The following is a 24,252-nucleotide window of genomic DNA, read 5'->3' as shown; positions in this document are numbered from 1 at the left end:
TTTCCAGTGATTCAGTGAAAATTATGAGAAACACTAGGGTATTTTAATATATCTGTCAGCAAGTCTTTGATGGTAAATGCAGAAACAGAAAGCAATTACTGGACATCAGACTGATTAATTATTGAATGGTGTTTTATATTACAGATCCTGAACTACTTTGATTATATATTTACCAGCGTGTTCACAGTAGAAATCATTGTCAAAGTAAGTTGCCTCTATTTGTTTCTTTAATTTTACAACTTTGCTACATGGTGACATTGACCAGGTCACAGCAACTATGATTGTGTCATGGCAATCATGATTTTATCATGGCAACCATCAGAAATCTTGTGATTGTATCATGACAACCATCAGAAATTTGAAACAGTGGGTTTATAGAGAAAATTTTGTCTTTCTTTGACTGAAAACTGTAAGATTTCAGAAAAAAAGTCCTGAAATTTTGCAGTAAATTTTGATTTCCTTTGTCAATTGAATAATTATTTTTTTACCCAGACAAGTTGTAAATAATACTATTTATACATAAAGTAGAAATTTCTTGTTTTGTTTGAAATATTATACTATGTACATACTGAATGTATGATTCTAATTTCCTATGACATCTAACCCACCCGCTTAGCTCAGTAGGTAGAGCGTCGGTCTACGAATCGCAGGGTCCGAAGTTCGAACCTCGGGCTGGGCGTATGTTCTCCATGACTATTTGATAAACGACATTGTGTCTGCAATCATTAGTCCTCCACCTCTGATTCATGTGGGGAAGTTGGCAGTTACTTGCAGAGAACAGGTTTGTACTGGTACAGAATCCAGGAACACTGGTTAGGTTAACTACCCGCCGTTACATGACTGAAATACTGTTGAAAAACGGCGTTAAACCCAAAACAAACAAACAAATCCTGTGACATCTATTGTATTACTGATTAAAGGTCAGTTTCTTCAAGACACTGAAATGAGCCGCACCATGAGAAAACCAACATAGTGCGTTTGCTACCAGCATGGATCCAGACCAGTCTGGTCAGGATCCATGCTGTTCACTAAAAGTTTCTCTAACTGCAATAGGCTTTTAAAGCGAACAGCATGGATCCTGACCAGACTGCGCGGCACAGGCTGGTCTGGATCCATGCTGGTCGCAAACGCACTATGTTGGTTTTCTCATGGCGCGGCTCAAATGGTACTGACTAATGTTTTTGTCTCTTCAGCTTATTACATATGGATTGGTGCTACATAAAGGTTCATTTTGTCGTAGTTTCTTCAATATTCTCGATCTGATCGTCGTCGGCGTCTCCCTCGTCTCTTTTGTACTAGAGTAAGTATACTGTGGTAATATGGGTATAAACTCTCGATTGTTTCTTTCTACTGATAAATTATGTAGGAAAATTAAAGTTTACATATTTTTACTGAAAACACTAAAATTATTTTAATGGTGTAATAAGATTGCTTAAAACCGTATTCAATATCCGTTTTTGTTAGACCAGCAGAAGCTATAAAGAATTTATTTGGAGAATGTCAAAAAGTTGAAAGTATTGCATCACAAATACAAAGATAAATTGGCACTTTAGAGAGGGCAAAGCCAGAATATTATCTTTCAATGGCTTAGTGTGAAATGGTTGTATCTACTATAAAATGAAGGAGATACAACCATTCTACACTAGGTCCTCGACTTGATGATAATTACATTGACTTTTTACTTTTTTCAAGAAGAAACTGTAAGGATGTTGATTTATTTATGTGTTTGTTTTTAAGAAATATTAGTAAATAAGCATGAAGTTGTTTATTTTACAAACTGTTCTGTGATCTGAAAGCTCATTAGCATATCCATGTCCCAGAAATGTAAGGTCATAAATGTTACTTGTTACCTTACATGACTTACATGTTTTCGGAAACTGCATTGAAAGGGCAATTACTGGAACTCGAATCATAAAACTGACATTTCATTAATAATATAAGGTCATATCTGTTACTTACATTCCAATTTTAGAAATATCTACTGACGAAAAAGGTAGTATTTGCCACTTACAACCTAAAAAAAGAATGCATAGTGTATGGTTTTAGATACAACAGATATAATAGGTAAGAGGTTGTAAGTAGAAGATACCACCTTGCATTATAGATGACTGTAAGTTGGTGCATATAAAATTTCTTAGATAACTTGTGTTACGTAAATATATGACATTCTGTACTGTCTGTGTGTAAAAGGTTTAGCTATGAGGTTTCGGTATTCTGTGAGAAGTCTGTAAATCAAAACATACAGTTTTTTCAGTTTTCTCAAAAGTACTCTTTTTTTTTTTATGACCTTTTATTTCTGGGACGTTGTTATGATTCTTAACATAATACATATTTGTTACGTAAAAAAGACGCTCATTTTTCTTTGACCTCACAATTACAAAAATGACAAAGATGCCAAAGTCTGCCAAATTAGACCCTCCATAATTATCTGTAAAATTATCCAAAAAAATTAAATCATAATCTGGCTTTTTCCTCATTATTTATTCAACTTTTTTTGTTTATTGACTAGGAATGATGAATGACTCGATACAGAATTTCAAAATTTTGTGACAGGTCACTGATCAGAAGTATTGACAGTTTCTCGAGTCACTGAAAAGATGGAATTATTTACACATTTATCTGTAATTTGTATAATACAGTTTATTTCACATATTTGACTGAATGTCTCGCAATTGGAATTGGTAGATACGGTACTTATGTCTCGCAATAGCAAATTGTGGATACGATACTGCAAGTTGAATAGTCTGTGATTTGTCGGTGGTTTTGTAAAAGCTTTTGGTTGATAGTTTAAAAGGTAGTTGAAAGTAGAAATAAGTGGCCTAACGAAACAGATTGACATCTGCACAGTGTTTACACCATGCCGTTTTCAACACAGCACCTTTAAAAAAAAATTGCTTTATACAAAGTGTGTTTAAAAACAGTTAATCATGCACACAAACAGTTTTGTTTTGGTCTGACAGCAAAAATGTGATTTACAAATTAGACTAGAAAATGATTTTGAAATTTGTACACAAAAACGTATACTATTGTATATAAAAAAAAGTCAGTCTCGGAAATAATTTTAAAGTAAATAAAAGCATCAGTATTGGCAGATTGCCAATTAAAGTGTTTGTGTAATTGGAACTAACTTTTTACACACACTTTACATAATAATTGTTTTTGCAGAGTTTTTTTTTTTTTTTTTTTTTTTTTTTGTAAATAAAATAGTGTGTATGGAATGAAAACTACAGATGTTTTTGTCCATTCCTGCATTTCTTAGTTTCGCTTCCATTGCAAAAAAAATTAAAATTACCTTTATCTCTAAATAACATCTTAGTGTTATGCAAAACTCATTAAAGTAGATGACGAGTTATTATGCTTTCTAGTGGTTCTGAGAATCATTACAAAGGTTTGTTTGAATAATTATGCATAAAATGATTGTTTATGAAGTTTTCAGTCAAATAATATTCCATCTTTTATAAATGCATACAAGTTTTTTTTTGTTTTTATGGGGTTTTTTAATGATTTATATGAAGTTATAAATTGTCACTCTCAAATTGCTTATAAATTGAATTTGTCGGCCACAATGGAGTTCAGTAAATGAATGAGCAAAGTTGAGAATTAATTTAGTGATTTAGTGTTTGCTTGCTGCGAAAAAGGTCCCAGCAGAACTGCACATTTACTGCATGAAAGGAATGCTGGTGTTTTAAATGGCAGGAATTTCATTTTCTTAGAAGCATGTAAAGTGCATAAAACTTTACCCCCAAAAACCAACCTCCTGTGACATCTGGTCATTAACAGCAAAATCAGCAGTGTGGTTATTTCTTCAATGAGGTGCATTAAGTAATTGCCACATTGTAAATATTTCCTTACCAGTGTTTAATTAATTGAGAATAGAGCAAGAAAACATTTTTAGAGTGGAGCAGATCTGGAATGATGGAAATCTTAAGGAAATTGTAACATTTAAAATTTTACAGTCCAAATTTATTTGCGGAGACTAGCTCTGGTTATAGTTTATTCATTTATTACATCGACTAGAAATCAAGTTCAAAGACTGTAACTGGAACATTATGCTGATATTGCTGTGTCGAGTGACCAGTCCACTAACTAACATGTTGTTAAGGTGATGTAACTTTAATGAATTACTAGTAACCTGTTAAGGTGTTTTCCCAAAAACTTCAGTCTCGTACACTGATTCAAAACGGTGTTAATTTCCCACTAGAACAAAACAACAGAAGTGATTTGTGAAGAGCATATTAAGGGAGCTAACTCTGCAAGCAGCATTTATGTAATGACACCGATATTGCTGATCCAAAAGTAAATTTAAACGTCACAAAATCAGAAGTGTAAAAGAGAGGTGTTGCTTTAGAGTTAATTTGTCAAGTATGATTTTTATCATATTAAACACTGTGAGTAAATGATCAGTATTTTTGTGACATTTTAGTTCCTAACAAGTAGTTGTTTTTCTTGTATTTTGTAATCAGATAGAATGGATTTACTGGCGTGAATAATAAACATTAGGAAGTCTAGACATATAGTTAGATAGTCTGTTTCTTGCCATCTTTAAAGATGGAGAGAAAATTACATTTAATACCATAGTTGAACAAAACAGATACCTTCACTCCAGGTATACAATAAAATGAACATTTTAGAAATTTAAATTGTACTCTTACCTATTTACAAAAGTGGTACTTTATTTCTTATTGTAATTGTTTTCATTGTAGGAAATATCTTGCATCGTGTATGATGTGTTTTTTAGCATTTAAGAACAGAAAACAATGAAAGATTATTTGTAAGGGACTGAGCTATTTTCATAACTGTGGTAATCAGGGATCAGCAGGCCAGTGTTACTGTATGTTGATTGTGTGCAAATAACAGGATTTTCAGACAATTACAATGAAACATGGCACTTGTTTTTCTGGAGATATTACAGTCCAAAGATGTTGATTTTAATTTTACTTTGTTAGTATATTGTAGTAATCTTAAAATTATGACATGGTATGGTTTTGGTAAACTTTCTACGACTTTTACTATGTACATTTAAATTTTAAGTTCCAAAGGTGGAACAATGGTGGATAATTTCCCTTGCTTGATTAACGTAGGTTGCACTAGAATTTTCTCTTTTTGCTTTTTGAATGAGACAAATGATTATTTAAGTTGGAATTAACAAGTTGTTAACAATAATGTTGCTAACAGTAATGTCATGTAATAGTGTAAACTCGGGTTTCAATTTTTCGACTTTACCATGAGTGCGATTATGAAAAAGAGATATATTATTTTATACTATACACATTTATATCACACATGTGGATTGAGTGTGTGTGTTTGACCCCTAAATAAAACATGTACAGATTTTATTATTGTGGATTATGTAAGGCATCAGTGCCATGTTTGCTGTGATGTTTAGCTCGACTATTTGAGGACTAGGTAGAGCTATTGGACTCTCCCATTCATCGGCATCTGCGTCAGTGTTCCGATTTGGTTAAGCTGGTATCTCAGTAACTACTTGTTGGAATGGATTGAAACTTCACACACTTATTCACTGTAAAGAGACTGACTTACATTGCACAGGTTCCATAACTGTTTTGCTTTTTTACAAAATTACAATTAAGACTGGCTTAGCGACCCCTTGCTTTCAGCGACTTCCTGTCTACAACGACCTTTTTATTTCCTCCCAATGCATTTTACATTAAATTTAGCTTGTTTCTAATGACCCCCTGTCTGATGTGTACAGCGACCATGATTTCTTAGCCCCAAACCAAGACTTTGAACCTTTATAACGATTTTTTGACCCCCATCCCCCCTTTTCAAAAAAAGAAAACTTCTCCAGTACAAATAATAGAGTGTGGTTCTTGATTTTGATAACTGGGTCACCGTCTTATCAATGAAAATTAAGTGAAGCAGACTGAAAGGCCTTTAAAAATATTCTGTGTTTTATGAGAATGTTTAAAGGTCTATTATGATAAATGCTAACTAGAATATGTCTTATTTGCCTTAAACCAATACCTCTCCTAGTCAGATTGTGTATAGAGACTCCTTGTCTACAATGACCTTTTTGAAATTCTCCGAAGGCCGGTCGCTGAAGACAGTCTTTACTGTATGCCCCTTTTTAGACTATATTTATTCAATTGACAAGGCTGTTGAATAGTCAAGCATTGCTGTCCTCTGACAGCTCTTGTTTCTATCGCCTTTAACCTTTAGCCTGCTACATTTCTCAAATGGACTGGTCCATCATTCAATTTTGGCAGTACCACTTACTACTCAAAGGGGTGTTCACTGAAAATTACTGACTGAATATCAAAAAGTGCAGACCATGATCAGCCTGCACAATCTTGGTCTGCACTGGCCACAATGGCAGAATCACTTGCTGCCAGCAGGCTAAAGGTTAATAATACTGTTGTCAAAATTTAACTTACCATATATGTGACATTGTAATTTCTGCTTTTCATGTGTATATGCCATTTAAATGTATTGAATGAGCTTACAAGATTTCCATAATATTATGTTCTGTGTTGTTACATAAAAACTTAAAGAGTTTGAATTGTTATAATGAATTGAAACGCTTACAGTGAAATCAAAGGTTAGGATTACATTTTGGGCCAGTGTTAACAAAGTCAGTGTGACTAAAATTTAAAAAAAAAAAAAAAAAGAATGAAAAAAAATTTTTTCATTAAGTTAGGATTAAGATAGTAAAATAAAGTTTTCACATTTTAACATATTGTGTAAAACTGACTGTGATATTTTCTAACGTCTTTTCCTGATTATGTCATGTTGAAAGTTATGTAGACTGGGAGATTGTATTGTGTAAAGTTTATATAGAAACATCCAGCGTTTGTAGCAAGCCAGGTCTCATACCATCCCAAGAAATCAGTTTCAGGACAGAACCAAACGTCATTAGAGTGTTACTCAACTGAAGTGTAAACAAACGATAGTGATGTGTAGCTAACGTTTTGTTGCCATTATATAAATAGCTTAAGCGTTGGTTGTATGAATAGCTTTTAGTTCTGATGAAAAAAATTTAGGTAGTCATTAGTATATTTAATTTCCAGTTTTTGTTATTTTTCTGTTCTTGTTTTCTGTGTTAATGTTAGAGGCTGGCTTTGTGGAATGATTGTTCGACCAGTGCCGTCCTGATTCTAGAGAAGAGCATGTTTAGAGAGGCAATATTGCGCGCTATATTTTTGCTATTACATCTTTTGTTAAAACAGTTCTTGGTCATAATTCAAGCATTTTGTTCCGCTCTTTCCAGATTGGGAGGTGCTAATTTGTAAGTACACATGTCTTATTGTCATTCTGGTACCTTGGCTGTCTGTCAGAATTGTCACAGATATATGACCAATTTTAATGAATTGATTGAAATTATTCTTTAGGGACTGTGTATAATATTCTACTGTGTAACTTTGCACATGATTTCTATCTATTAATCAGCATCGTGTTAGGTTTTTACTACATCTTTTATTTCTTTCTTTACACACATAAGTATTGTTGGGTACATGATTTCAAAAGTTAAAAAAGGACTTTTTATATTTACACTGGTGCCAGCTTTGCCCTTGATCAAACTTTCAGGACAAGCTCCATTATATTTCTTTGTCAATTTATACAAATACAGTATTGTATATAAATGCACCATTTTGGCAAATTTTCAGTTGCTGATGCATTCATTTAAAGAAACTTGTGTGTATCAAAGATGCAGGAAGCAAAAAAAAAAGTTAACGGGGAAACAGTTCTCGACAAAATCTCCTAACCAAACAGAATGGCGCCCAACAAAATGAAATTAACTAATATATTGCTTTGGACAAATTGAATAAAATGCATACCCAAGTGGCACCAAGTTAACCAAATTACCCCAAATGACCAAATTGTACCCAATGATGCTTTTTTTTTCTGCAAAACTATTTGTAAGGTACCAGGAAGATAGGAATATAGGCAATACCATGGTGTTGTTTCTTGACTTGCTATGTAATGTGCTGACACAGGCTGATGATAGTAGAATAGAACAGCAACAGATTGTTGGTGGTGATGATGATTATGATGATGATGATGATTGATTGATTGATTGATTTACAATTTAGATAACTGTACTTGTTGCAATGATGTATTTTAATACTTACACAATAGCGAATAATTTGAGATGGATGTATTGAGGGGTGGTTCCAGGTGACTAGATAAAACTGACAAAACTCTAGATGGCTTGTACGAAATTTAGGTCTATAAAAAATCCAAATGATTTTTGTTAACTTTTAAGAAATTTATTCTGGTTTAGTAATTTTTATTTTGATATGGACTGCATAAGCATGGATTAAGTGTATTGAAGTCACAGACGGCTGTGCATACTTTTAACACAAACATGTATTTTGTTCAAATATTAAAATTACTTCAGCGACGATTTATATATTCTGCACTAACTGATAATTTCTCTTTTTTATCCACATTATTTTACTTCATCCTGTCTCACATACATCTTATAGATCTCTGATATAAATTTCATGATTGCATCATAACACACTCTTTCCCTGGGCAACATCTGGTAATTTGCATGTACATTATATTTTATATGATGTCATCTTTAGGGATCAAGAGATTTCATGGGAATTTGAATGTAATACCTAAAATAGTTCCATACAGGAAAAGCTAACCTACAGCAAATGTTGGCAGCATTTTAAAAAGGCAACATGTTTAAAGTAATCTGGAAAAAGTTGCAAGTTATTTTTAATACCATTTCGCTTCCTTTTTTTTTTTTGCTAGTTTCCCGTTATCCTTGATGTGGCCTTTACTCATTGTGGCCTTGAAGCCTGGATCCACCCCTGACCTTGCTTGTGTACTGAAGTATAGAATAGAACTTACAGTCATAGAAAACAAACTGACATCTTAACAAAGCAGGATTTGAATTTTTCTTTGGCTTTGAATTTACTAAAACTATCACTAAGCTTTCTTTCGAGAAAATTGACACAAAATAACTGACTAAAATATGCTCTGTTGTGTACTCAATAAGAATGCTGATTTACATGCAAAATTTTGGCTGCTATGTTTGAATAAGGGGGATGAAATGAAGACTGTATCCATGGCGATATGTCTGTTCCAGCCCATTGGTCATAAGTATTAAACTGTACTCGCTAAGATCATTTGAAACCATGTCACCCGTATGCAATATGGCAGTATAAACCCAGTATTAATGATGCCGGGATTGTGTTGCCTTATCAGAGGATATAGAGGGACAAAGACATTATGCATTGTTTTCTCGCTGTGAAGAAGGTGCTTCACTCAGCAGGAACTAGTAATGTAAGAGACATATTGTTTTTGCCTTCGTCCATTCGTCTGCATTAAACTTGCCTGGCTTTCACAGGTCAAACTGCTGGCCAGATTTTAGGAAACTTCACAGGAGTGATCAGTATCAAGCCTAGTTGTGCATATCGTTGACAGGTTCTGCTTTGCTGCACAAAATGGCCACAAGAGATAAAAATACAAAAATCTTGTCTGGCTTTCACAGGTCAAACTGCTGGTCAGATTTCCACGAAACTTCACAGGAGTGATCAGTACCAAGCTTAGTTTTGCATATCACTGACACCTTCCGCTTCACTTCACAAAATGGCCGCCAGAGTCAAAGGGATACATAGGGGGAGACTTATGTTGTTGTGACAAAAACACCTTCTAGTTAATGCCTGGTTGGAAATCCAGAAACAGATCAGAATTACTGGAAAGCAGTTGCAGAAAATCAGTGTACATTTGATTTTTCGGGGCTCCGTCGTGTGACAAACCTGTGCCTAATGAACAATAAAACTGGCAGGAAAATACCATTGATTTATTCGAATGTTCATAACTTTTCATGCCAAAATGAATATATATTAATGTTATACTTTTTGTTGCATCATAATTCATGTTGAAAATCAAATGGAACCTTCCAGCCAGTTAAAAGCAACAGAGCTGTATTTTATTGCCAAGATTATCTGATACAATGTACTTTTGATTGTCATTACATTTTCATAAAAGCTATCAGAATAATGAATATGTGGAAAAGGTTTACCGGTATGTGATTTTTATTATGCAATGTTATTTTACAGGGTCTTTAGTTGATATGAGCCATGCCATGAGAAAACCAACATAGTGCATTTGCGACCAGCATGGATCCAGACCAGCCTGCACATCCGCGCAGCCTGGTCAGGATCCATGCTTTTCGCTTTCAAAGCCTACCGCAAATAGAGAAACCGTTAGCGAACTGCATGGATCCTGACCAGACTGCGCAGATGCGCAGGCTGGTCTGGATCCATGCTGGTCGCAAATGCACTATGTTGGTTTTCTCATGGTGCGGCTCAATTATCATTTTTTATCAGGCATGTTCTATATGGATACCCCATTTAACAAATTGTAGTGTTGTGAAATGAAGAGCTGTGTTGACAATCAAATTGTTTTTGCTTAAACTTTTTTTTTGCGATACCTGCTTCAGTGCAAGAAGGGAGGAAAACGGAGTTAGGAAGCACGGAATGTTATAGTACTAACCCCTATAATTTCTAGGTCACTTATTGATACATTAGGATAATTTATGTCGATTTTTCTGTTGTCGTGAAATTAGCTCAGTCCCTTATTGTTGTATGTTGAAATTTTGTTCTCACTCATAGAGATAAAAAATAGAACATTGTTACTGGTGAGAGTTAGAACTGTAATTTTGTATGTTGTAAAATGACTAACTACAGTTGTATTAACTAAAGCAGAAAGAAAAATGGACTACCTAAGTCTCGTAAGCATTTTGAGGAAAGAAAGTAACTGATATTTGCATGTTTAGATGAGCAGTTAGAATCTGTAATTAATTACTGATGACCAGTTATATACTGATATTTAATGATGGTACTAATTTTCAATATTAAATTCTTAGAAATATAAAAGATAAAATCTGTTCTTAGAATGCAAGATGTATGTTTGCAAGAGTAAATAAAGCAGACATGTTTTATGGAAGGAGTGTCGGGCAAAAAGCAGTTTATTATTGCTGTAACACGCCTTTCAGAGATACAGCAAAGTATCTTCAAGTGTTTATTGAAACACAGTAAGGCAAAAGAAAATTAACTATTAGATTCTCATCAACGATCGTCACCCCTGTCCCTGCAAATAATTATTTGGTGCATGAAGTAGAAAAAGTACATTTTGAAAATGAAAAAAATATTGTGGAAGTCTTGAGTTATAGATTTTATGCAGGCATGCATCATCATCATCAGCTGCCAGATGAAAAATCAAAACAAAATTACAAAAATCAAAACAAGATAATTGTCCTGTTCTTTGTGCTTAGAAAAAGGAATGGTTCAGCAATATTTCAATGACTATTTGATGTTTCAAATTTAGAACAAGTCTGTCAAGTGGAAGGCATACCATGATTGTTCAACCTAAACTGAATAATATAATGTAAAATCTGCCTACCCATACATTGTCAATGAGTATCTACTATTTTATTTTCTGTTGCTTCATCTCTGTAGTTTCCAGTGAAATAATTGCTGTTATATGAACTGGTATTGCTACTGGAACATTGCAAGCTAATTATTATATTTGCTGAAATAGTTGACTTACATGAAAGTGATAGATATAGCTTTCACAGATAATGTTAAAGTAATGTAACATGTATATGAATGTTTTAAAGTAAAGTTATATAACTGGATGTAACAGAAGTAAAGCAAAGTGACATCTAATTTAAACAATATGAGTAAAGTTGTGAAGAAGTTTTGTTTTTAAGACGTGATTCACATCGAAGCAGATTTTTCTTGAGTATCACAAACCAAAATGTCTTCTTACAATACTAAATTGTTCTGATAGAATCGGTAGTTTCTGTTTGGTTACATATTCTAACCTATATTCAGAATTCTCCTGCTAGTATTGAAGACCATGTGCTTGTATGAGCTTCTTTAACAGCTGAAGAATTCTAAATTAGCAAACAAAAATATGTGATCACACAGTAGTTACTGGCTGTATTAATGTGTCCACGGCCTTCACAGTAGATGCAGTGATATCTAATAGCGTCATTTACGTAAGAGCTTTGAGCACTGGCTGGAAAATAGTGAAAGGACTGCAGAAAATTGACATTGAATGAAGGGTTTTACATGTTTTCCTCTAGTTTCTAAACACTAATCACGTTATTGCCCATTCATGAAAATTTTAATTATCTCTTCATTGTTGTAAACACCAGACAAATTTCATTTCACTTAATAACAGTTACCATATGATCTGGTGTTCAATTTGGAAATCATTGTTGCAGGAGTGTAATTTCTTGGCTCGTTTATGCTCAAGAAGAAAGTTTGAGAACTTCGCTACATGCTAACCGCACGGGTCCCGCTACAGTCTCATGCGGAGCACTTCAGATTATTTTACCCGAGTGTAACAGGTTGAGTTAGCATGTGCAAACTGTAATCTCTAAGTGGGCATGTGTAATCGACCGCTGTGATTATATTCAGTGTCCACATAAAATGGCGGAAATAAATTTCACATAAGCCAGCTGTACGTCACAAATTAATAGTTCATCTCACAAAAAAAAACTGTATATTGTGTAATCACATATATGTATTATTATGTATAACAGACCTTTTCAATATTTTTAGAGTACATCACTTGATTTACTATTTTGTAATAAGAGCCGTTCACCCCCACCCCTTCCCACTTGCATATATTGAGTGCCCCTTTTATCATAAATAGATTTAGTTTGGTGTTTGACTACAACTATGAAGATGTTAGAAATGGTATTATCCTTTGTATTGTATCATTATAACTGACACTAGGTTGCACCAGTTTGTTGATGTAACCACTTCTTGCACACCTGTTCATTATGACACATATCGAAATCTAGTAGAACCAAAATGAAGCTTAGACCCATGTCTTGAGACCATTTTACTCTGCATATCACATTACCAAACAGCTTGGATTGAAATGATTCCTCATTAGTAGACAAACTGTTACCATAGCAACCATTAATCACATAGATAAAAGATTTGTCATGAAAATAAAGTCACAGTATCACAAGGAATGATGAATGTACAAATGAAATTTGAAATTGCTTATTAACACTAACAATATGCATTTTTTCTACTTATTAAAAAGATTCCTTATTTTATCATTTTTACTGTAACCTTACTTTTCAGGATTATTAACAACATTTAACTATAGTTGTATGTGATTTCAGCAATGAAGCTATCTCCGTAGTGAAGATTCTTAGGGTGCTCCGTGTGCTTAGACCACTTAGGGCCATTAACAGAGCTAAAGGGCTAAAGGTAAAAAAAATCTTTGCAGGTGTTTCAAGTTTTGTAATGTTTTCGCATAAGATAGTCCAGATATATGTAGTAAGTTCACAGGTAGTTTAGTTTATATGTATTTTGGGCATATTGGTATCTTTCAGTGAAATAAACATGTGCATGTAGATAGGTTTTTTTTATCCATTGAGGACTGGAGTATGTATTTATCTTGTGTCTATCTCTCAAAGAACTTAGATCAGTTCTCTATCCATCAAGGACAGGAGCTCGGGTTTCGTTTAGTGTCTGAACTTGTTTTATTTTGACGCAATGTTTAATTTAGAGACATTTTGTACTGTTGAAAAGATGAAATCATAGTTCAGCAAAGAATTTAATACAGTCTCTGGACAAGGTGATTATGTCCTTATAAAGATAAAATCAGATCTTAGTCTGGCTAGGCAGATCAATTGCTCATCACATGCCTTTTCATAGAACGGTCTTACCAGTAAATTGAGGAACACGTTTACCTAGGAAAAGGTCTGCAAACTACCCAGAAATAACACACAATATTTAAAGGTTTCTGGACAGATCCATAACTATCAATCATTAATGTTTACATAAAACTGTCCAATCGGAACTGTCAAATCAAATTGACCTAGTTTACATAATAGACCATGTGTGTTTTGTTTGTGATACGGCTTGTGAGCACTTGACCTTGGTATGAATAGAATAACAATAGAGGGAGGAGTTAGATGAAATTTATCGAGAAAAACTGGATGTGTCCCTTATGTTCCTTCAAGAGATTGTTTTACAGTACCAGCCCCGGGAACATGGCTCAAGCCCTAAAGTTACATTTACTGTATATTTCAGCATGTGGTTCAGTGTGTGATTGTGGCTATACGAACCATCTACAACATAATGTTGGTCATGTTCTTGCTGCAATTCATGTTTGCTGTAATTGGCGTACAGCTGTTCAAGGGTACCTTCTGGAGTTGTACAGATACATCAAAACGTTCAGTAGACGAATGCAAGTAAGTAGCATCATGTTGACAAACTTCATAGATCAGTTACGATGTTTGACAGATCATCTGAATCATTACTTATGTACTGACAGTGTAAGGCTAAAATTCAGTGTCGGAATGGCAGTATTCATTCAGCAATCAAACGGGTCACAAGATCTGTAAGATAAGTAGATTTAAAACTTTCACTGGGACATAGAGTGAAGTCTCACTAAATCTCTTGTAACCAAATGAGATCTTAACTAATGAAGAGATTTTCTTCCCAAAGTTTTAAGTATAAGATAAATTGGCAAGGATGGTAACAGATTTCACAAGAAAACAGCCAATATATTATTCTGTTATTTATATTTCTTTGGGTCAGGACTACTTTTATGTTTGGAGTAGAACAAGGTTGAATTCAACACAAAATGTTTACAATGTCAGAATATGGATACCTTTATTTCAGAGGAAACTATGTAGATTACCAGGATGGAGACATCGACCATCCAGTTCTTTTAGAGAGAAAATGGGAGAATAATCCACTCAACTTTGACGATGTCTCACAGGCCATGATGACCTTATTTACTGTCTCAACATTTGAAGGATGGCCATTGTAAGCAGACATTACATATTTTGATCCAAAGTCCTAAACCTTTACCCTGCTAAATTTATAAAATTGACTGATCCATTATTCAATTTCGGCAGTACCACTCTTATTCAAAGGGATCTGCAGGCTGCTGGTCGCAAAGGCAAAATCACTTGACACCAGCAAGCTAAGTTTAACAAAAGTTTCTGACAGCTTAAGCTTACCCACATACATCAGAGAGGAAGAATGTATGATGAATGGGATGCAACACCTAGGAATAAAACCTACATGTCTTGTACCATACTTGTTAGGCCAGCATTTCATGTAAAAATATGGCCAGTCTGTTGTCTTTTTGTGCCAATGTTGTGCTTTATATCTTTATACCAGGCATTGGTAATAGTCCAAATCCTTGTCTTTATTATGTCAACTTTACATGCTCAGTTATTCTGAACAGCATTCTCATCCTTTAAGGAAGACACAGCACAGAGTCTTAAAAAGTAGTTCTGTTCAGATAGCCAGAGAGTGGTATAACCACTGCATTTGTATGTTGTATGAATGAAATACCATGAAAAGTCCATCCGTTTATATATCCATTTTGATACAAGTTCATGATAATGAATATTCATAGTGTTTAGTAAGTATACACTTTTGTGTTTTCAGGTTGCTTTACATATCCATAGATTCAAACGAGGAGAGTAAAGGCCCCATTTACAATGCTAGACCACCCGTTGCTGTCTTCTATTTCATTTTCATAATTGTCATTGCTTTCTTCATGGTGAACATCTTCGTAGGTTTCGTTATTGTCACCTTCCAAAATGAAGGAGAGCAAGAATACAAAAATTGTGAACTGGACAAAAATCAAGTAAGATTATATCTGTTGTGTAAGAGTCTATAATTATATTTTTGTTTAGTGTTGCATATTATTGAGTTTTTAGGTTTGGTAAAAGGCATGACAATTTGAAAGTTCTTTGATAAAAGACATTGTGTCTTAAATCATTGGTCCTCCACCTCTGATTTATGTGGTGAAGTTGGCTGTTACCTGTGGAGAGCATGTTAGTACTGGTACATTGTCTAGGAACACTGGTTAAGCTAACTGCATATTGTTACATAACTAAAAGCAGTCATTTAGCAGAGAAAATTTGTGTTTAAATTATTGTGTACTTCCTTTGACTTTGTTGAAATATTACTTCTTAAAGATACAGTGACATTGCAGAATTGCTACATCTTTAGAAATAAGTAGGTTTTATGTAAGAAATATCATGTGTATATAATAATTTCTAATAAAGTAATTGTATTTTGAGCTCTACGTATAATCATTTGCACCGAGTAATGGTTTATCATGAAAGGTATTGATATCTTGTGGAAACCTGAATAAATGGTATTTGCTGCCATGGCGGTGGCTGTTTGCCTTTTAGGTATTTTGGAACAATAGCAAAAATTGAATTATCAGTACCAAAAACTCAGAAATATATAATAGATCTTATTTGATTTCAGAGAAAATGTATAGAGTTTGCATTAAAAGCTAGGCCAGTTCGGAGATATATTCCAAAGGCAAGATGGCAGTACAAGATTTGGTGGTTTGTGACCTCGCAGGCATTTGAATATGGCATTTTTGCCCTTATTATGGTCAACACAATTGCACTGGCAATGAAGGTAAAGTACCAGCCAAATTAATAGGTTAGACATGTATCTCCATATTAGAGAAAACTTAATGATACTTGGAAAATTTTTGCCAAAATATAATAGGGTTATTATAACAGTAGTTCCTTCTGGGATGCTGTATTCGGCTCGAGTGGATTTTTGCCAGATAGGATCTCACGAGGCGCTATTGTGATCCGTCCTTGCAAAATCCACGAGAGCCAAATACAAAATCCCAGATCTAGCTACTGTTCTTAATGACCCTTTTATTATATACCTTTACCTTTTTGTTTGTTGTTGTGTTACTGAATGAAATCTGCAATGTTTCTGGATACTAAAATGGAACTAAGTGAAGTTTTTATGTGCGCTGTTTATAGAACTATGTCAGGTAATACATATAAATGAAAGTAGTCCGGCAGCATACAATACGGAAGGTACAATACCGAATTTAACAGGTACAATAGAGATTTTTTTCTGCCTGTTCATATTTAATTGTGAAATACAAGCCGATTTTTTACAGAATTTATATAGGTTTATAATAAACAGTAGTATGTATACAAATACTTACAAAAATATGAATTTATATGCTCCATCATATTAAAAATATTGTAGAATCAATTTGTTTCATTTTGTTCCCTATGTGACTGTTGTTATGTGACAGAAACATAAACATTCTGCAGTTTAGTACTGTGAAATCATTTTTATTTGCGTAGGACGAATTTTCGCGTATTTCGCGCTAGAACTGATGCGCGAATTTAAGATCGCGCTATTATTATTTTTTAAATTGATTTTTTTCATTTATAAATTGAAAATGCACGAATTATAGCCTGCGCGAAACTGTCCTTTTTCATGTTTGGGCAAAATTTCATGCCAGCGAATTTTAATGATTTCACAGTATTTAAAGTATATGTTTTTTCTTTCTGATTTCAGTTTTATGGGCAGTCCAACACTTACTCGGAAGCTCTAGATTACATGAACATGTTCTTTACTGGTGTGTTCACAGTGGAATTTGTTCTCAAACTGACAGCATTTAGGTTTAAGGTAAGTGCCCTGTGCATGTGTTCTAAGTTTTTGACTTTTTTTTTCTTCCAAATTAATGTTTTGCGAAGGAATAATTTTATTGGATTTGGTTGATTTAAATGCTTAACAAAAGCTAGTCATTAAAATTATAAGCAATCTAAACCATTTATTTAATTACATTCAACGTATGTTAGAAATACCAGTTTGAATACAAAATATACATTATTTGAGCAGTCTGTGTAAAGTTATAGTGATGTTACCATAGAAACCTTCTTATTTCAGAATTATTTTGGTGATCCATGGAACGTGTTTGATTTCATCATTGTATTGGGAAGCTTTATTGATATCATCTATACTGAGGTCAATGTAAGTCATCCAAACATTTGAGCTGCGCCATGAAAAAATAAAAATAGTGTATTTGCGACCAGCATGGATCCAGACCAGCCTGTGCATTCGCGCAGTCTGGTCAGGATCCATGCTGTTCGCTATCAGTTTCTTTAATTGCAATAGACTTTGAAAGCCAGCAGCATGGATCCTGATCAGACTGCGCGGATGTGCAGACTGGTCTGGATCCATGCTGGTCGCAAAGCCATTATGTTGGTTTTCTCATGGCATGGCTCATACATGTGCACAGTCTGACAGGTTATAAGCAGTCACACGAAAGGAAAAACAAAATTTTAGTCTTGAATTGTGTTGGAATAAAAGAGCATTAGAGTTGTTTCCCTTTATCAGTTTTGATGACCTGTCAAAGATATTAATGCTGCTTTATTCAGTGTTGGAAAGGTTTTAGCTAATGCTTGAGATTTACATACTAACATATTGATATCAGTGAAGAAAACAGTACGATTATTTTCCAAGAATACTGCTTATCAGATACAAAACTTGACAATTTCGATGTTTCTTTCTGTTTTCTGTTAATAAGTTTATACTTAGTAATTAGTGTATACTGATTTATCCAAAATTAGCACTGTCTAACCTTCTGTATATTTTATAACAGTTACGACTTATGCAGCATGTTTAGCATAATAACCTCACAAACGTTTTAACTTAATACTGACAACTTACTATCATTTAATTCATAAGTAATACAGGACTGCTTACAACAAAATACTGTAAAAAACACAGCTTTCATGTTTAGTAGGAAATGTATATTAAGTGTTCTTACTATTGGTAAATATTTTTAGATTCATAGGAAGATCTCAACAAAATAATGTTTTCTTTCTGGAAATTTTAATCTTTCTCAGTTGTTTTTTTTTTTTATAAAATTTATTATACTTATCTGATTTTTCATATTAATCATAACTTCATTTCTTCTTAAAGAATAATTTGCTGAGGCGTAGAGAGAAAAAATTGTTTCTTCATATTTGGACTGTTTTACTCTTGTTTTTATGCTACAGTTGAATTCATTGGGGCATACACCTATCATTCAGTGGTTAAACTAAGATGAATGAAAGAAAGTTTATTATTTTTCAGTTTTTAAATTGAGTTTTGTCCCTTCCCATATTTTAGCTGCTGTCTACATTAAAAAGGACCTCAGCAAATTGTTCACCTCGTAAACCTGGAGTGGTGTTTATGCTTGCTCCTGGGTCTTCTTTGCATTTTTAGCTCACCTGAGCCAAAGGCAAGGAGAGAGCTATTTGTATATGTGGGTTGTCCGCTATATATTGACACCTTTGAAACAACTTTATATATATTTTCTCAGCTTGTTCAGAAACTGTCGTGCATCAAGCTTTCTTAGCTTGTTATATGTAATGGTCACCAGTTCATTATTACCATGACTCCATAAAACCCATTTCGTGGATATTCAGCAAACTTGGTTTGAAGCAGTTTTGTTAATCATTATTAAATTTTTTCATTTGGAATGGTGTTTATCCTTCTGTTCTTCCACCAGAGATTTCGTGTTTAATCTATAATTCTGTCGTCCATCAAGGTACTTTGAAATAACTTTGAATGACTTGAAATTCCTAAATATTGGCCATAATGTATGGATTTGCCAAGCACTATACCCAGACTCCTGCCTCCAAGTTCAAGGGCTTATCCACTACCGTCTATGAACAGCCTCAATCAAACCGAGCCTGCAACATTTTCATTTTTATCGTGTTGAGTGACCTGTGGAGTTTCCACTTCTATATTAAAATTTTTGAAGGTCTGCTTCTTGCCAGGTGCATAAGTCTTTCATCCATTAACCTGTAGCCCTCTGGCGGCAAATGAAAATGCCTTTGCGACCAGTGCAGATCAAGACAGCCTTCACATCCATGCAGTCTCATCATGGTCTGCTCTGTTCGCTGTTCAGTCAGTATATTTTCAGTGAAAACCCCTTTTTTACAAGAACATTTCATTTGATCTCCATCAGATGTTGTTAGAGAAACCTTGTACCAACATGTCTTAAAAGGCCAGAAAATCTTCCGACAGTTGTCTGATCATTTCAGCAGAACTTTCCAGTGTGATGTCTATAGCGACCATTATGTACAGTTTGAATGTTTATCTGAATCAGCTGGTTTGAGTGAGCGATACAGGATCAACCTGGTCATGTTTTATTTCAACCCAAAAATATTAAAAGTATTTTGGAATGAGCACATGGTACCCCATATTTACTCATAAAACTCACGAGTTAACACGTGTTTGGTGTGTGTTTTTTTTTTTACAAGACATTAACACAGTTTTATGTTCTTCATGCTGCCTTTAACTAACAGAGAGCGGAGGTTTGTTGTTTTGTTTGCATGGCAGTGTTAAAATAAGCATGGCAAACACTTTAAATTCTTACCAGCATGTTTATATCATACCCCACCCATTTAACCAATGTTACCACATTGTTGACCATATCTCTTTTCTTTGACAAAAAGTGTACATTTTAGTAAATGAATGATGTAAAAAAAATCTTGTCAAATTAAAACATTTTAGCAGATTTAAGCATTGAATTTTACCCTGATAACTAAATGCATGCTGTAGCACTGTAACTTCTCTTTTTAGTTGATATTGTAGATATTTTATTGCATTTTTGGTATTTTTTTAAAAAGTTTTTGCAGTTTTTAATTAACACTTACAATGCTGCAAGTATGAAACAGGATGTTTAATTGATTTAGTTTAGTTCATTAATGGCAGCTTTTATTGATTTTTTATGTCTAAAGTTGCACTTCTGATAGTTTTGTAATAGCAGACCTAACTATAATACCATAACTATATAAAAATCAGAAGGATTGGATTTAAGGTTTTTAACAAACAATAAGAACTAAGTAGCTCAATGAAAAAGATCTGAAGGTTGTGGGTTTTAACCTCAGGGGAAATATACAATTTTTTAATGTGAAATAAAGATTATAAAATTTAATGACATTTTGAAACAATCTTTTGGAATCAGTTGTAAACATATTTAATAGCCCAATTAGATTGACAGATTTTAGCCTTTAGCCTGCTGGCAGCATGTGATTCTGCCTTTGTGACCAGTACAGACCAAGATTAGCCTGCAAATCCGGTCTGCACTGTTCACAATTCAGTCAGTAAATTTTCAGTCAACACCCCTTTGAATAATAAATGGTATTGCCCAAATTGAATGATGGACCAGTCCATTTTATAAATTTAGCAGGGTAAGGGTTAGAAACTATCTATTCCTGCTTCTATGTTTCTGGTTCCAGCTTTTGTGAAATATACTTAAATATTGTCCAAATAAAATGATATATATGTATATATATGTATGTGACACCTAAACCCCTTCCCCCAAACCCTTAATATTTTTAGCTCACCTGTCACATAGTGACAAGGTGAGCTTTTGTGATCACCCTTCGTCCGTCGTCTGTGCGTGTGTGCGTCCGTCCGTCAACAATTTCTTGTCTGCACGATAGTGGTTTCATTTATGATTTTATTTTAACCAAACTTGCATACAACTTGTATCACCATAAGATCTCGGTTCCTTGCTTGAACTGGCCAGATTCCATTATGGGTTCCAGAGTTATGGCCCCTGAAAGGGCCAGAATTAGCTATTTTGACCTTGTCTGCAAAATAGCAGCTTCATTTATGATTTGAATTGAATCAGACTTGCACAAAACTTGTGTCACCATAAGAGCTCGGTTCCTTTCTTGAACTGGCCAGATCTCTTAATGGGTTCCAGAGTTATGGCCCCAGAAAGGGCCAAAATTAGCTATTTTGACCTTGTCTGCACAATAGCAGCTTCATTTATGATTTGATTTTAACCAAACTTGCACACAACTTGTATCACCACAAGATCTTAGTTCTGTTTTGAACTGGCCAGATTCCCTCATGGGTTCCAGAGTTATAGCTCCTTAAAGGTCCAAAATCGGCTATTTTGGCTTTTGCAGCCATATAGAGACTTCATTTATGGTTTGATTTGATACAAACTTCCAAAATATCTTCAACAACTGTAAATCTTGGATTCCATGACGAATCTGTCAGATCCAATCATAGGTTCCAGAGTTAATTTATATCTGATTACCTCCCCTGATTGTAATCAAAATTGATTTATATCAGTAAGTACTTATAGGACTTACTTGAAATTTCATTATTGTCATTAGTTGGACTGAGACAATCAGGGTAGATAACTATTTTATGTCAAATTACCTCCCTTTATTTCAAATTGAAATAGGTATATCTCCGTAACTAATGAAGGTGCTGATCTGAAATTTCATTTATGTCAACAGATGGACTTAAACAATCAGTGAAGAAAATATTGACTCAACTTATGACAAATTACCTCCTTCATTTGGTTTGAAAGGATCATGTCATTTTGAGCAATGGTACTCAGGTGAGCGACACAGGGCCATCATGGCCCTCTTGTTTTGTTTTAGCAAACAGAGAAATATTCATAATTCTCAACAGAATTTACATAAGGAAAACTTTCAAGAATTCATGTAGGATACATATTTGTATTGTGTTTTGAAAAAAATGGAACACGTTATAAAAAAGTGTTCTATTATAACAGTTTCATCAGCGCTACCAGTATGTTAGACGGGCACATAATATAAATTTGATTATAATTTTTAAAAGTACAAGGACGGATAATGCCCACTGAGTTAGAACAGTAGTTACAGCGCAAGATTGTTATTAATTTAGAGTTGTCATGTGGGGAAGTTTTCATGTGGCGAAGTTGTCAGTAACTTGTAAACATAAAGTCAATACTAGTATAAAAGTCAGGCTGTCTGGGTACTAATTGTCATTTTCAACTAGACTACCAATGGAAATCTAGGTTTAAACCAAACAGAACAAAGAAACTTTGAAGAAAAAAGATATATATATCCCTGCTGGATCCTTTGAACATAAATGTTTGTATTTTGTAGCTGTCAATATGCTTTCCTAAGTATTTGATTAAATATAGGCACACAGTAAAGATTTTGCACTCTAATTTTGCACAACTTAAAAAAGTCTTTGTGCACTTTCTTCTGGTTTGAGTAACTCCATGTTTATTCTTTCCTAAATTCACTGATGCTTATGCCTTCTTAACCAGTCTTATTCCAATTAATTTTGTCTCCTGCAGCTATAAATTTACAACAGCAGTTTGCATGTTCGCAACATTGAATTTTTTAAGTGTAAGTGTTTCTCTGCGCCTCAATCTTTTCAAGAAATATTAATGCTATTAGTGAGGCCGTATTAATGACCTCGGCTTATGTTGAAATGATTAATACTGCAAAATATTAAATTGCCTTTTTTTTGCATGCCTTGCTTGCCTGAATATAAACTGATAAACTTTTCTAGAATTTACAGCACTTTCTAGTTTCATTTTTTTCTCATCTAGAGATTTTACAATACAATGTTTAGTTTTTATATCTGTTAAAAATTTAAAAAAAGAATTAATTTGGTAGTGTCAAATTACTTGATCTTATTATAACATATGCATGTTGATGAATTTCTTTCTGTTGGTTTGCACTACCAACCTTTATAAAAGTAACTTTTATGTGACTGATATGAAAGACTTCTTTCATTAACCCTTAGCATGCTAGATAAATTGTCGTCTGCTGGAAATGTCATCTGCTAAAATAGTAAAGTTCATTCAATTTGCTCCAAAATTGGAAGAAATATTGTCAGAGTAGCAAACAGCTTGGAACCTGATCAGACGCCGATTTAATCGGCGTCTGATCTGGTTCCAAGCTGTTTGCAAAGGCTGTTAAATTCGACTGCAGCAGGCTAAGGGTTAATGCCTGTTTTCTTGAGTCAGTCTTAAAAGTTTTGATTTATAGGTAAAAAATACATGTCTGAATGCAAAAAAAAAAAAAAACATCAGTTCAATAGAGAGAACTTATTGATACCAGTTTACCGCCAAGCCTTCATTTGATCAAAGTCCTTGACCCCCATATCATTCCGCTACTTACATTTATGTTTATCTAGGACCTGAAACGTTTATCAAGTTACCAGACTGCTTCAAAAAATAGTAACTGTCTTGGACAGTTAAAAAAAAAAACACCTTTAGTCACAACGATGGATTGTTTTGAAGTTCAGGTCATTGAATTTCAAACTACAAATCCCTCAGACCATGCATCTGACTCAAATTATTTTGTGTGAGGAAGCCACCTTGCTGGCTTGCTTAAAGTTAATGGTTCAAACAAATTGCCCGCCCATGCAAGGGAAAAAAAAGAAGCAACATGTTGTATGCCTATATTAGTAAAGCTTGAAAGTTGACAGATAATCTAAACTGTGTTTGTGTGCCTCTTAACCAACAAAAAATATAAAGGTAGTTCAGTACAGATTCGTTTCCATAAATTCATGTATATAACAAACACTTTTATTTTTTAAAAATCTGTGTCTACAGTAGTGTATGAGGATCTTTACTGACTATTGTCACAATATTTGAGACAAATAAACATACAAACAAATACACTTACATTTAATCATG

The 24,252-nt window shown here is 33.9% G+C and overlaps 1 protein-coding gene across 10 annotated transcripts in view; it reads left to right on the top strand.

The window, feature by feature from the left end:
* The window catches only part of LOC123528805 (muscle calcium channel subunit alpha-1-like), a 216,744-nt gene that overhangs the window by 162,291 nt on the left and 30,201 nt on the right, over window positions 1-24,252 (top strand). For 8 of the 10 annotated variants that reach the window (XM_053521567.1, XM_053521563.1, XM_053521559.1 and 5 more), the window contains exons 21-30: window positions 145-204; window positions 1,194-1,300; window positions 7,229-7,246; window positions 13,130-13,217; window positions 14,046-14,206; window positions 14,640-14,786; window positions 15,420-15,621; window positions 16,254-16,412; window positions 17,328-17,438; window positions 17,700-17,783. In XM_053521567.1, coding sequence (XP_053377542.1) covers window positions 145-204; window positions 1,194-1,300; window positions 7,229-7,246; window positions 13,130-13,217; window positions 14,046-14,206; window positions 14,640-14,786; window positions 15,420-15,621; window positions 16,254-16,412; window positions 17,328-17,438; window positions 17,700-17,783 — 1,137 coding nt within the window. The remainder of the gene's footprint in view (window positions 1-144; window positions 205-1,193; window positions 1,301-7,228; window positions 7,247-13,129; window positions 13,218-14,045; window positions 14,207-14,639; window positions 14,787-15,419; window positions 15,622-16,253; window positions 16,413-17,327; window positions 17,439-17,699; window positions 17,784-24,252) is intronic. The other 2 variants (XM_053521562.1, XM_053521564.1) reach the window with 1 other exon arrangement.

Source organism: Mercenaria mercenaria, chromosome 13 (assembly GCF_021730395.1).
Source record: "Mercenaria mercenaria strain notata chromosome 13, MADL_Memer_1, whole genome shotgun sequence".
NCBI classification, from domain to species: Eukaryota; Metazoa; Mollusca; class Bivalvia; order Venerida; family Veneridae; genus Mercenaria; species Mercenaria mercenaria.
The sequence above is the reverse complement of the archived record's forward strand: the minus strand, read 5'-3'. Positions and strand labels throughout refer to the sequence as shown.